Source organism: Chiloscyllium plagiosum, unplaced genomic scaffold (assembly GCF_037043375.1).
Source record: "Chiloscyllium plagiosum isolate Xiang-an unplaced genomic scaffold, Cpla_swu_hap1 HiC_scaffold_7, whole genome shotgun sequence".
Taxonomy (NCBI): Eukaryota; Metazoa; Chordata; class Chondrichthyes; order Orectolobiformes; family Hemiscylliidae; genus Chiloscyllium; species Chiloscyllium plagiosum.
Genome location: NW_028270145.1, coordinates 66,765,520 through 66,780,496, shown reverse-complemented (window position 1 = coordinate 66,780,496; position 14,977 = coordinate 66,765,520). Strand labels below are relative to the sequence as shown.

At 41.9% G+C, this 14,977-nt stretch overlaps 1 protein-coding gene across 1 annotated transcript in view; it reads left to right on the top strand.

Annotated features, from left to right (window-relative positions):
• LOC122551928 (adenylate cyclase type 10-like) overlaps positions 1-14,977 on the top strand; it is a 193,270-nt gene that overhangs the window by 51,638 nt on the left and 126,655 nt on the right. Inside the window, exons 12-14 of the mRNA XM_087988568.1 lie at positions 3,397-3,452; positions 13,114-13,285; positions 13,812-14,004. Coding sequence (XP_087844694.1) covers positions 3,397-3,452; positions 13,114-13,285; positions 13,812-14,004 — 421 coding nt within the window. The remainder of the gene's footprint in view (positions 1-3,396; positions 3,453-13,113; positions 13,286-13,811; positions 14,005-14,977) is intronic.

Sequence of the window (14,977 nt, the reverse complement as noted above, 5' to 3'; positions counted from 1 at the left end):
CAAAGAGTAACCCACCCAGACCCATTCCCCTAAATTTACCCCTTACTAATGTACCTATACACTATGGGCAATTTGGCATGACCAATTTACTTAATCTGCATATCTTCAGATCGTGGGAGGAAACCCACACAGACATAGGGAGAATGTGCAAATTCCACAGTCACCTGAGACTGGAATTGAACGCAGGTCCCTGGCACTATGAGGCAGCAGTGCTAACCATTGAGCCACCATGCCATGAAGTGTTGTGGCTGCCTTATAGACTACTGCCATGTATTATAAGCTGGAGGGAGAGAGAGGGACTGAAAATTCCAAATTCGCCTTCCATTCTGTCCATTATCAGTGTAGTTAAACTTGGAAAAGGCTGATATGTGTTCCCATATCAGTGTAGCAGTCTCTGATGGCAGAAGTACCTTCACTGCCAAGATTTCTGGTCTGAGCATCATTTCTAAAGTCCAACAGTGCTCTAAGTGAAGTATTGTCAGTCCAGAGCCCTGAATGGTTCAATTGAATTGTCCCAGATATATTGGACAGAAGGAAATAGGCACTGCAAAGGGGTGAGGGGGCTGAAGAGTGGGCCATCCTTCCTCTTCTCTTGGTGCCACCAGAGGAGATGGCAACAGCAGACTTTGCTGGCCTGGTCTTAGATTCTACCTGGTCAGAGCTGTTTCTGGAGAGCACCTCTTCATGCAGGAAGAAGTCCTTCTTTCCTCTACAGTGATTAGTAGTGGTACCACTACCTTCTCTCTGCTAGTTCACACTCACTCTGTATTTGTTTGACCTCACAAACGCCCACCAAGCCTCATGTCTACCACGCTTACTATTGCATGCCGTATCTTCCTTCACCCCACTCCAAGAACCCTGCATAATCTCTGTGCTTTCTGTTCTGTCACCTGGTATATCTCACCACCTTACACTGAGTGCCATACAGCAACATGTCCACTCCCTTGACTGACAGCTGCTGACAGTATTGAGAATTTGCCTGGTTTATGTCTGTGCTAAATACTGTACTAAAGACAGAAATACTGTAAGTCTTTAACCTCTAGCTGCATGGGCAAAGTTCAAAAAGGCAGAGATGCTGTGAGCACCCAAGTAGATGCAAACTGCCCTGAGCCGTATCTTCACTGAATCCTTGAGCTGGTTGCTTTTCACTATGTGTATGGAGTCCTGACAGAAGCATTGCATTGAGAGGTGATGGTGTGCTTCAAAGCGCAACATTGAAGTGTGGACGATATTGTACTTGAATCGAAGATGTATCACGAGGTTGCAGTGATGCTAGCACCTATCCAGTGCCAACATCTGTGGATGGGGTGCAGGCAGTTGCTGCCATTGGGAGTGTCCTGAGATGTTGGTGCATGCTTTCCAAGATGGAGACCCAGAGGAGCAAACAGGCACTCAGACTTTCATATTAAGAAATGCTGCCCATCGAGTTTCCATCCAATGGATGGGAGAATGGGAAACAGCACATAAAGAGGTGACATTAACTACGGGTAATACTGAGATGTTAATGCATGCTAATGGATTCAAACTGACCTCTTACCTCTCACTAACAACTTACAGCATGGAAACACACCCTTCAGTCCAACTTGACCACGCCAACCAGATATCCTAAATTAGTCTAGTCCCATTTGCCAGCACTTGGCCAATATAACCAGAGACTCAGACTTTCTGCTCTCGTTAGGAATCTCCTTACTGCTGATGGCATCTAATATTCCCAGATTTCATGTCGTTCAGTGGTGGGAAGATTCCACCCATGGTGTTACAGCTTAGCTTCTACAGTGGTCATTATATCGATATTGTTCCTTTCAGTGCTGGCAGTAAGTGCTGGCCAGCCAGCGACACCCATATCCCACAAATGAGTTAAAAGAAAAAGTAGTTTCACTAACATGGGCAAAATGTCATTGATATAAAATGGAAAGTAAGCAGTTGTCTTTAGCAATGTCTCAAAGCAGGCAAAGTCTCATAAAAAGGGTTTCAGAACCAGTGTAGTTTCAATTGTACGACAAATGGATAATGTTTCAGAGCAGGTGGACTGCAGCAGTTCAAGAAGGCAGCTCAACACCATATTTTCAAGGGTGAGTAGAGATGGCAATAAGTGTTGGGCAGCTAGAGACAACCATACCAAAAATGAATTAAAAGAAAAAGTAGTTTCACTCACATGCTCAAAATGACAATGATATAAAATAGAAAGTAGGTAGTTGTCTTTAGCACTCATACACTTATCATTGTGTGGCCAAATTGACCTTTAACCCCATTTACAAGTTTACTGATGACATCACCGTAGTGGGTCAGATCTTAAACAATGATGAGACAGAGTACAGGAAAGAGATAGAGAACCTAGTGGAAAGGTGTAAAGACAACAATTTCTCCCTCAATGTCAGAAAAATGAGGGAGCTGGTCATTGACATAATGAAAGCAGAGTGGAGGACACACCCCTTCTGTATCAGTCATGCTGAAATTGAGATGGGCAATAGCTTCAAATTTACAGGTGCAAATATCACCACCATCTGTTCTGGTCCATCCACATTAACACTACAGTCAAGAAAGCACACCAATGTCTCTACTTCCTCAGAAGGCTAAGCAAATTCAGCATGTCTGCAAGGACTCTCACCATTCTTTATAGATGTACCACAGAAAACATTCTATCCAGATGCATCACAGCTTAGTATAGCAACTGCTCTGGCCAAGATCACAAGAAATTACAGAGGATTGTGATCACAGCCCAGTCCATCCTGCAAATCAGCCTTGAACCCATTGACTCTGTCTATACTTCCCGCTGTCTTGGGAAAGCAAGATTCAAGAACAGTTTCCCCGCTGTTATTAGAGTTTTGAATGGACCTCTCATATTTTAAAGTTTCTGTACACCTCCTCTGCAGCTGTAATACAATATTCAATATTCTGTTCTATTACTTTGAAATAGTTGTGTAAGGTATGGTTTGCTTGGATTGCGCAAAAAATAATACTTGTCATTGTAACATGGTATGTGACAATAATAAATCAAATCAAATCAAATTGTTCAATTATAACTAATCTTGAGCAACCTCTGTTTTAAACTGCCAGACCCAATTCAAGAGTTGAGGGGATTTATTATTCCTATATTTTAGAGTAAATCTTGACAATTGCAAAGGTTCTGATTGCCATTTAAGTGGCCCTAAATACACAATTACAGCTCTTTCCCCCACCCCGAACTAATGAGTAATATGGGTAGCTCACCTATATTTTTGTAATAATAAGGCAGAACATTATGTGCCACTTGAGTCAATATTAGTGGAGTGTACAATGAACTTGTCACTGGTACAGTTGAATTTATATGTAGTGGTTTTCTATTTTAATCCATAACTTTAGCTTGAAGTTTATGTATTAATTGGCGAAGAGATCATATCTAGACTTTTTCCTCAGAATACTTGGGAAACCTCGAATTACTGTTGAAAAGGAGGAAGATTATCCACTTTTAGGTGAGTTTACATTAATCATACTGGGGAATCATAAATGTACCATTTCATATGATGTAATAAATCTGGAATATAAAAACTGTTCTCAGTGATGGTGAGGGGGGCAATTATAAAGTGGGCTCAGTGGCTATCACTGCTGCCTCACAGCACCAAGGATCCAGGTTCAATTTCAGCCTTGGGTGACTGTGTGGGGTTTGCGCATTCTCCCCTGTGTCTGTGCATGTTTCTTCCGGGTGCTCTGGTTTTCTCCCATAGTCCAAACATGTGCAAGTTAGGTAAATGCAAAATTGTCACAGAGTCATACAGCACAGAAACAGACCCTTCAGACCCTTAGAGTGGTGCTGGAATAGCACAGCAGGTCAGGCAACATCCGAGGAGAAAGAAAATCGACGGTTCGGGCAAAAGCCTTTCATCAAATGCTGTGTGACCTGCTGTGCTTTTCCAGCAAGACTCTTATATCGACTGGGACTCCCTTAATGCCAGGGGTTTAGATGGGGGAAAATTTGTTAGGTGTGTTCAGGATGTTTTTTGAAATAATACGTAAGAAGTTCAGTTAGAGAAGGAGCCACACTAGACCTGGTATTGGGAAATGAGCCAGGCCAATTCATTGAAGTTTCAGTGGGGAATATTCTGGGAATAGTGACCATAATTATGAAATTTTAAGTTACTTATGGATAAGGATAAGAGTAGTCCTTGGATGAAAGAACTAAATTGGGGGAATATTAGGGAAGAACTGGGGAAACTGAATTGGAGGTGGCTGTTTGAGGGTAAAAACAATGACTGCAGATGCTGGAAACCAGATTCTGGATTAGTGGTGCTGGAAGAGCACAGCAGTTCAGGCAGCATCCGAGGACAGACAAAATCCGAGGACAGGCAAAATCGACCTTTCGGGCAAAAGCCCTTCATCAGGAATAAAGGCAGAGAGCCTGAAGCGTGGAGAGATAAGCTAGAGGAGGGTGGGGGTGGGGAGAGAGTAGCATAGAATACAATAGGTCAGTGGGGGAGGAGATGAAGGTGATAGGTCAGGGAGGAGAGGGTGGAGTGGATAGGTGGAAAAGGAGCTAGGCAGGTCGGACAAGTCCGGACAAGTCAAGGAGACAGTGTTGAGCTGGAGGTTAGAAACGAGGATGAGGTGGGGGAAGGGGAAATGAGGAAGCTGTTGAAGTCCACATTGATGCCCTGGGGTTGAAGTGTTCCGAGGTGGAAGATGAGGCATTCTTCTTCCATGCGTCTGGTGGTGAGGAGCGGCGGTGGAGGAGGCCCAGCACCTCCATATCCTCGGCAGAGTGGGAGGGGGAGTTGAAATGTTGGGCCACGGGGCGGTTTGGTTGATTGGTGCGGGTGTCTCGGAGATGTTCCCTGAAGCGCTCTGCTAGGAGGCGCCCAGTCTCCCCGATGTAGAGGAGACTGCATCGGGAGCAACGGATACAATAAATGATATTAGTGGATGTGCAGGTAAAACTTTGATGGATGTGGAAGGCTCCTTTAGGGCCTTGGATGGAGGTGAGGGAGGCAGTGTGGGCACAGGTTTTACAGTTCCTGCGGTGGCAGGGGAAAGTGGCAGGATGGGAGGGTGGGTCATAGGGGGGCGTGGACCTGACCAGGTAGTCACGGAGGGAGCAGTCTTTGCGGAAGGCGGAGAGGGGTGGGGAGGGAAATATATCCCTGGTGGTGGGGTCTGTTTGGAGGTGTTTGAGGGTAATCCTTACCTGGAATGTGGGAATCTTTTAAAGGCCAGTTATTTAGTGTTCAGGACCAGAATGTTTCTGTGAAAATAAAGAATAAGGATGTCAAGATTTGGGAATCTTGGATGACCAGAGAAATTGAGAACGAAGTCACAAAAGAAAGTAAAGCATGCATAAGGTTTAGGAAACTGAAGACAGGCAAAGCCCTCAAATAATATAAAGATAGCAGGACGGAACTCAAAGGAAATAGGAGGAATAAAATGGCCAAGAAATGTCTAGGAAAACAGGTTTAAGGAAAATCTCAAGGTGTTCTTTAGACATATATAAGGATCAAAACAGTAGCTAGGGAATAGGTAGGTTCACTCAAGGACAAAGGAGGAAATTTATGCACGGAGTTGGTGGAAATGGATGAAGTTTTTAATGAATACTTTGCATCAGTATTCCAAAGGAGAGGACATGGTGGATGATGAGTTTAGAGAAGAGTTTGTTGAATTCTCAGGCATGCCAATATAAAAAGGTGTTGGGTGTTCTGAAAAGGTCGAAGGTAGACAAGTGCCCAGGGCCTGATGGAGTCTATCCAAGAATGCTGAGGGAAGCAGGTGAGGAAATTGCTGGGGTCTTGTATGAAATGTTTGTATCCTCTTTAGTCACAGAAGCCAACAGTGTTCCTTTGTTTAAGAAGAGCAACAGAGATAATTCAGGGAATTAGAGGCTGGTGAGCCTTATGTCAGTGGTAAAGATATTATTGGAGAAAATTCTTAGGGATAGGATTTACTCATTATTCTTAGGGATAGAATTTGGACTTCTTAATGATAGACAGCATGGCTTTGTGTGGGGAAGGTCTTATCTCACAAATTTGATTGAGCTTTTTGACGAAATGACATAAATGATTGATAAGGGTAGGACAGTAGATGTCTATTTCGTAAGACCAAATTCATTTCCCTGAAAGTGGCAACACAAGTGGATAAAGTGGTCAAGAAGGAATGTTTGCCTTCATTAGTTGGAAAGTCATGTTGCAGCTGTGTAAAACATTATTTAGGCCACATTTGGAATATTGTGTACCGTTCTGATTACCACACTAGCAGAAGGATGTGGAGGAGAAAGTGAGGACTGCAGATGCTGGAGATCAGAGCTGAAAATGTGTTGCTGGAAAAGCGCAGCAGGTCAGGCTGCATCCAAGGAGCAGGACAATCGACGTTTCGGGCATGAGCCCTACTTCAGGAATTGGCTTTCATTTGAATGTCAGAGAATGAGAAGCAACCTGATAGAAGTTTACAAAATTATGCGAGGCATGTATAGAATGGATAGAATGTTTTTTGCCAAGAAAAATTGACAATTATATAGGTTGAAGGTAAAAGGGGGAAAGTTTAAAGGGATGTGAGAAGCAGTTTTTTTTTAACATAGAGGGTGGCAAGGGCCTGGAATGAGCTGCTAGAGGAAGTGGTGGAGGTGAATATAATAGCAATGTTTCAAAGACAATGTGACAGATGTATAAGTAGGCAGGGAATAGAGAGAGTCACACCACGTACAGGCAAAAGGTTTTTATTTTGGAAAGGCATCATGTGTTGGCACAATCTTAGTGGGCTGAAGGGCTTGTAATGTGCTGTAATGTTTTCTGTCCTTTGTTTATTATATTTATGTTCAGTTAGCAAACTCTGGTTTGACATACAGCTGAACTTGTATTGCGATTTCAGCCATACATCCAACCTTTTTGAAATTTAAAAAGGAAAGAATAACTTGTAGCATGAATATTTACATGAATATTTCTCCAGCTGAACTCTTCTGTGCTCAGGTGATTTAGAGACTAGTAATAATGTTTTAATATCGGGACAAGTTGACAAATGCATACTTTGAATATAATTTGTAACTGATTCTGTTCAAAAGGAAAATATTAATGGCGGCGTCAATCACCATAGCTTATGGTAAAGCTATCCCTGTAATTTTCATATTGATACTAATTTTTAATTTATAGGACCAAATTAGGATCTCCAAGAAATATTATTGAAAATAAACAGAAGAAATGATGGGATAATCTTGAAGTACCAAATTGCAAAATGCATTGGCTTCAGAACGTCACAATACAGTCATCTTGTAAATGAGCTTGGCTTAGTGTTTACAGTTATATACAGTAATTGGAAAAATAATTGAGATCCAGTGTTTGAGGTACAATCATTTTCTGCTTAATTCTATTTACTGACAACTATTTGCTGAGAAATTGCAAGAACGTTCCCATATTTCTCTATCTGTTAGAGTTCAGAAAATTAATGAATGGAAAATCATGGCTCAGTGGTTAGCACTGCTGCCTCATAGCGCCAGGCACGTGGGTTCGAGTCCAGCCTCGGGCGACTGTCTGTGTGGAGTTTGCACACTCTCCCTGTGTCTGTGTGGGTTTCTTCCTGCAATCCAAAGATGGGCAGGTTAGGTGAATTGGTCATGCTAAATTGCCCATTGGTCAAAGGTAAGTATAGGATAATAGGGTAGGGAAATGGGTCTGGGTGGGTTACTCTTCGAAGGGTTGGTGTGGACCTGTTGGGCTGAAGGGCCTGTTTCCACACTGTAGGAATTCTGTAAAAATAATGGGGGATTCTTGTATGATTTCCGATATGCTTTTCCTCTAGCAAGGTTTTTTTTTACATTACATTACATTACAGTGTGGAAACAGGTCAGCCCAACAAGTCCACACCGACCCGCCGAAGCGCAACCCACCCATACCCCTACATTTGCCCCTTACCTAACACTACGGGCAATTTAGCATGGCCAATTCACCTGACCTGCACATCTTTGGACTGTGGGAGGAAACCGGAGCACCCGGAGGAAACCCACGCAGACATGGGGAGAACGTGCAAACTCCACACAGTCAGTCGCCTGAGGCGGGAGCTGAACCTGGGTCTCCAGGCGCTGTGAGGCAGCAGTGCTAACCACTGTGCCACCATGCCGCCCACCAGGTTCTGCACTTCCTGTGGATTTTGCCAGTCTTACACCAAATTTACAGCTACTGTCTAGGAGAACCTTTGTTGGAACTTCTGTGGATTATTTTGACAGTAGTTGTGTAATTTGAAAAAGGTTCTAAATTATTTGCTGGTAATAATTTAGAGGGTTTGAGTTACCCACACCATAGGACATTTTCAGAACTTTCTGGCTTGTTCCATTACTGAGCATAAATATCCATTGGCTCACATCAATGTTTGATCAGTATATAGCGAAATATGTTTTTCCAGAAGCTAAACTCAGCATTTGTTTATCTTTAAATGATTAAGAAACAAATGCGTGCTTCTAGAGATATACTTAAAAACTCTTCAGTACTTGTAAACCTCCTTAAAAGATCTCTTTCTGTGGACCGCAGAGTAGCTGGGTGCTAGAGGAATGGATGCCTAAAGGTTAACTTATGGAGTCAAATCTTTCCAGCCCCTGAACAATATGGGAAGTGTCGCATAAGTTGGGAAAATATAGTGAAAACGGGAAATTAGATTATTGCTGTTCAGAAAAAGAAGTCCAATTTTCCACCCAAGTTGAAGAGCGAAGCAAGAATCTCACTAGTAAGCGACAACAGGTCTATATGCAAGCATCTACCTCTTATTTTATGTAATATCACCTCCTTTACTTGCAGTTTGCTATTTTCCTTGACAGTGAAGGGAAAATGGTGACAATTCAGGCTTGAATGTCAGATTGGATACCTGGCAGCTCAAACTCACGTTTGCTCTTTCAAGCATCCATTGCAGCCAGCAGTTCCCAACATGTCCCAGCTTGTTCCATGGGCAGCAACATCTTGCATCCTTCATCCGTGGAGATCAGCATCAGACGGAGGCATCAGCATCGCCCACCATCTTGGCATATCTGTCACTCATGTACACTACAGTTCACTACTTGAATATTAGAGCACATGGACACTTTGCTTGTATTAATGATGCTGTCAGGATACATTGTGTCCAGGGACAGGCACCCACTTCATGCAGCAGAGTAGAGTGCATCTCAGGATTCTTGACTTGCTGAGCTAGTGCTCACTAACTATGCACATACATGGATTCTCTCAGCAACTCTATCTTGCCTTTCCTTTCTTCATATTGCCACATCATTTAGAACTTACAGTCTCGTAGTACTTCAGCCTGCCTTGCTTTTTATTAGAGACATAAGGCCAGGTAGCCTGTCTGGTTTGCAAGTGATGATCATTCAAAGAGGCTGACATGTAGCTTTACAGCACTGCTGTACATCAATGTCCCACCTGCAGCATGTGTCAGCAGCTTATGCAGCAAACTTAATCAAATGGCCGTGACTCAAAGTCTAAGGGAGTAGTCCTTAATAAAGTTGAGGAACTGTCATCAGTCAAGGAATATAACCCCAGTAAATCAAAAGCATCGTCCAATCTCTATCCAAGGGGCTTGGACATGCTCTATTAGTGTTTGAAGTGTTTAGGGTCAGGGCTTCCATGTCATTGCAGTCCAGAGAATGGGCCATAGTCAGTCCTTTGGGTCCAATGTAATGAGACTGGGGAATCGTGGAAAGTCTGCTGGGGAGCTGCACAGAGATCAGTCAGGAATCTATTCAGTCCTCAGTCAGGGCTGTCACTCCAAGACACTTGGAAAGGGAGTCAGAGCCAGGCCGAGGGGTCTGTTCACTTATTTATCAAGGGACCTTATGAGCAGCCACTTCTAAGGTCGGCAGTTGTAGTGCTTGGAAACAACATGCTGGGAATGAGAGGAGACAATAATTGTGAAGGAGGATAACTTAACATCTAAGGGTGGAAGGGCAATAGAACATTGAAGGGCATGGGTTAGTATGGAAGGGAGGTGGCCATTGACAGTCATCACCATTCTGGCTTTGACAAGGGGTCAGTGCATCATGGAAGTTGATATTGCTAAACTGAGGGCTGGAGTACAGCAAGTAATATGTGGGGATGAAAACTTATATGAAAAAGTTTGGGTGGGAATGTGAGAAAGCTTAGAACTGAGAAAGTTGACAGGAAGTACAGCGAACAATGGGACACAAAAGATTGGGATGGGGGGCTGGTCAGCTTGATTAACAGGTTCAGCCTGTCATTCTATCTCAGAATCTTTACCTATGTTGCCTTCCACTCTCTTTTGAATCATATCAGCATAAAGGAATAAAAAATAGCTGCCACCATACCTAGAGTGCATGACGTAAGTTGTTTTTCTCTGTCTGAGGATACAGACTTTACCTGTGAGCAATGTGAGGCCCTTCAAGGGGCCCTCTGGAGCAGGTGGAACTTGAATCCGGGTCCAGGAGTAGAGACACTATCACTGCTGCATTTGTACTGGCAACATTTTACTTTTGAAAACAACAGGCATCCTTACAAGTGGCGGCACGGTGGCACAGTGGTTAGCACTGCTGCCTCACAGCGCCAGAGACCCGGGTTCAATTCCAGCCTCAGGCGACTGTCTGTGTGGAGTTTGCACGTTCTCCCCGTGTCTGCGTGGGTTTCCTCCGGGTGCTCCGGTTTCCTCCCACAGTCCAAAGATGTGCAGGTCAGGTGAATTGGCCATGCTAAATTGCCCGTAGTGTTAGGTAAAGGGTAAATGTAGGGGTATGGGTGGGTTTCGCTTCGGCGGGTCGGTGTGGACTTGTTGGGCCGAAGGGCCTGTTTCCACACTGTAAGTAATCTAATCTAATCTAATCTAAACTATGGGCCATAATTCACAAAGACAATCTAAGATTTTGTAGGCTGTAGAAGGGTATAGTACTGATTTCCTATCACCTTTAATTGTAAGCATTGTAATTTATTTGTAACTTATACACAATGCTACCTTTTTGGGTGATCCGTAGTAGTAGGAAGACAAGGTTTGGACAACCTTACCACAATGCTACCACAATTCACAGTGCACTTGTACCTCATTTTTCTCATTAAACTGTTCAGAGATGTTCTTACACACCTCTGGAGCAGGTGGGACTTGAATCCGGGTCCAGGGATAGAGACACTATCACTGCTGCACTTGTATTGGCAACTTTTTACTCATGACAGTGTCAGCATCAAAAATATATTGGAGGACATTCACTGCCACACATCCCTCTTTACAGCAGGAGAAGGTGGCATATAACAGGTGGCAACAGCATAAACTGGAGGAGGGAAAGTGCACCTGCATGAATAAGCACAGTGAAGGAGACCATGCTGGCCGTCATGGGAAGGGATTCATTGCAACTGCAGGCACTGTCGGCACTGGAGAGATTGATAATGAGGGTGTCTCTGTAACTAATCCTTCTTCCATCACCCCACAGTTTCCTCTTTCTCACAAGCTGCAGACGGTGTTAGCATGCACGTCGTTTTTCTTATCCCTCTTGTTCCTTTCTCATTTCAGATGCCTCAGAGTAATTACCTTCCCAGGCAACATAGGACAGAAAGGATAGCAGTGAAGGTGAAGTGACATCATTCAATTCTGCATTCTCAGCCACCAATTCAGAACTGACACTGTGTATTTTAGTTGCTAGGATAGAGGCAGGATCCACTTGGGTGAGAGAGGGGGCACAAATGTGCACGAATCAGAGCAGAAGGAAAGGACAGATCAGATGCCAGAAATCGAGGTCACATGTTTGTCTGCTGAAGGTGAGTCAGAGAAGGATTTTGAAGGGGCCTGCTACAAAAGCAGGCTGATGAGAACTGGAAAGCTTGTTAGAAAACCCGCATGCAATCCCTAGGGCAATAGGGAAGTCTTGCATTAACTGGGTACTAACTCTTGATCAGACATTGGAGTACATTCTTCCAACATGTCTGCATACCTGTGGAACCCACAGCCTGTGATGGATGATATCTAAGCTTTCATTGCAGCACAAACAGCTTCCATCATTGTTCCGAGAGCTCAGACTGCAACCATTGTGACTGTGAATACTACTATTCAGCAGGGTTCCTAGGGTGGTTCAGCACCTAGCATTGCCTCAGCAGATAGCAATTCTTGTAATACCAACCTATTGTCATACTATTACAACTTCTAGCCATGTTATTGGAATACCAACAGGGAGGTAAATCTGCTGCCATTACCTGCCTTGACCTACATGAGTCTCCAGACTTACAATAATCTGGTTGACTTTTAACTGTCCCCTGGCCTAGTCAGCAATGCCTATATCCTGTGGAGGAATTGGCAAAAAGGGAAGGTGTGGTTGAGGTAAATGTACCAGTCATGAATTATTTAATCACAGAACGTAACCCAAAGTAGGCTTATCAAAATTGTAGCCTCCATTTGTCTTCTTCTTGCTTGACTTCCTCTTGCACACTTGCCTCTTCTTCTCCACGTACCTTCTCTTTCTCAGCTTCTTGTTTAATAGATGCTGGCATTGACTATTTTTTCATAAAGGCCAGTTGTGTAGCCTGCAACATACTTCACATGCTCAGTCGACTACTACAGAGCTCTTCCAGAATCATCCGGATAGCAGAACATTTCTCCAGGATACCAATGAGGTACTCCAGAATGTTCCTTTTTGTTCTTAAGTCACCTGTCATTTTCCTTCCTTCACATTTGAAAACCCAAGCTTTTCCAATCTCAAATCAATCCTGTGAAGCTAAGATTTTTTCTCTGTGTCATCTCCAGGCCTGAGTGAGCATCCTGATGATGTTTAAAATGTTTATTCATATCACCATGTCTAATTTAATTGAATTCATGCCAAATGATTGGCCCAATTATGTATTTTATTCATTTTTGTTGAATTAACTACATGCTGAAAAACATTAACAGCAACAGAAGGGAAATATTTACAAATATATTGGCTTCTCTACGACACTAGGTTGATATTAACATTTTATCTGCAGTTAATTTCTTGGGATACTTTTCATTCAACTGCCTTGACTTCGCAGAAATCCCATTTGTTCACAAAAGTCGTGTTTCTGTCAAACTTCCAAAAAGGTAAAGCGGTGGAGTGGGATACGTTCTCAGGAAATTCTTGGTAATGAGTAATTAGAAAATAGGAACAGTTAATTTCCAGTTTTTAAGTTGGACCTCGAGATCAATTTGTGTGTATTTGATTTGATTTTTTTTAAGGCCGTGACAAAGAGATGAAGATTTTTCAAAAGGCCCTGAAAAGGTTTAGCTCATTAAAAGCCCGTCGTTCTGCTGACTGTTGCCAGGTTATTATGTTTGAGGGAATGGTTGGGTATGGAAAAAGCAGACTACTAGCTGAAATTATCCACACCTCACAAGCAGAAGGGATGAGGTATGTATTTTAATTATAATTTTGTAATTATATTTAGACCCAAATATATTAAATAATAAATCAGTAGTTTATTAATATCAGCTAAAGAACACCCCAGAAATTGGGGTAGGAAAGTAAAGTTTAGGACACAGTTAGATCAGCTGCAATCTTATGAATGGTGAAGCAAGACTAAGGAGCTGAATGGTCAAGGAGATACTCCTGGTCCTGTTCCTTATGCCCTTAATTATTGCAAGTAATTATTTTGGTTTCCCAATAATAATGCTGTATTTATTTTCTAAAGCTGTTTCTGGCAGTTAATTGGGCAATAAGATGTAGCTGAGATACAGGGGTAAAAGCAGTACAGTAAAAGCACATTGATGATAGGAAAGAGATGCCAACTATAGTTATTCTGGAATCTACCCTCTCACAATTTGGTGTCAATTAAAATTACCCTTTCAGATTCTGTAAATAAGGGAATGGATGTCCTTTATGCATCAAGCTATAATGAAATGTTAATAGTCAGTTTTTGATTTTATCTCTGATGCAGAGTCATACCATTTGAACTGGGGAAAATGGATATCACAGAGCCCTATTATACTATCCAAACTATGATGGCTCTGCTACTGCAGGTGAACCACTGCAAAAGTTACGTAGAACGAGAAAGGGTTTTACTTACCAAGATAACAAAACATGAATTAATAGAAGATCTATGCCTTTTAAATGAACTTCTTTTTGTAAAGGTACTGAAACAACTAATCTTTCTTTTGTAATAATTAACCAAATGTGCTTTTACATTTATGATTGTAGTTGAGGACTAGAAGATCAATAGCTGTGTACTGTCCTTGAAATTGCTCTACTAAAATAGCCCTCTTATCAGAATACAGAGCTGCAGATGCCATTTAGGGATTCCACTTCTGTGTCAGGATTGAATAAATAATTTTAGTAATAAAAATATGAAAAGCTGGCAAACCCGTGCCACTTTCTGAACATGAAATGTAGAAAGACTCAATTTTATTCAATGTCCTTTAATTATCCATGAACAATTTGCAAAAATTAATCACTGTTGACAACATTATTTCTTGATTATATAATCAATGATATTGGACACCAATAATAAACATGTTCGCAGAGAAACTTAACAGAATACTGTTGCAGGTTGTACACAGCTATTGATTAATGCTTAGACATAATGATCTAGAGAAAGTATGTATTACTTTCATTAACGGATACTTCACCTCTTTAGATGGGTTCCTGCATTTCACTAAAACTCTGGCATGGCTGCTATTCATTTTTGTCATTCATTAGGTAAAACATTCATTTGTGCAGTAACAAATTGAGGCTGACAAATACAACTACGATATGCTATGATGGAAAAGGAAGGCAGCTTTGTATGCTGTAATCAATGGTTAATGCAGCTAAATTGGTTGTTTAGCTCACACAAGCATGATCTATTTAAATTGTTGTGATATGCAATCATAAGTAGGATAGTTCAAGATGCACTTAACTAAGAAGTTCCATAACCACTTGCTTGGACAGAAGTGTATAATAGTACAATCTGTTTTTATCTATTTATTAATATCTTAGTTGTTTACAAAACATCCATAAATTTGATACTTATTTGATTATTTGTTCCAAAGATTAATGAATAATCATCATAATTTGTTTTTGTTAACAGTCAGAACAATGATATAATTATAAGTATAGTTTATGCAT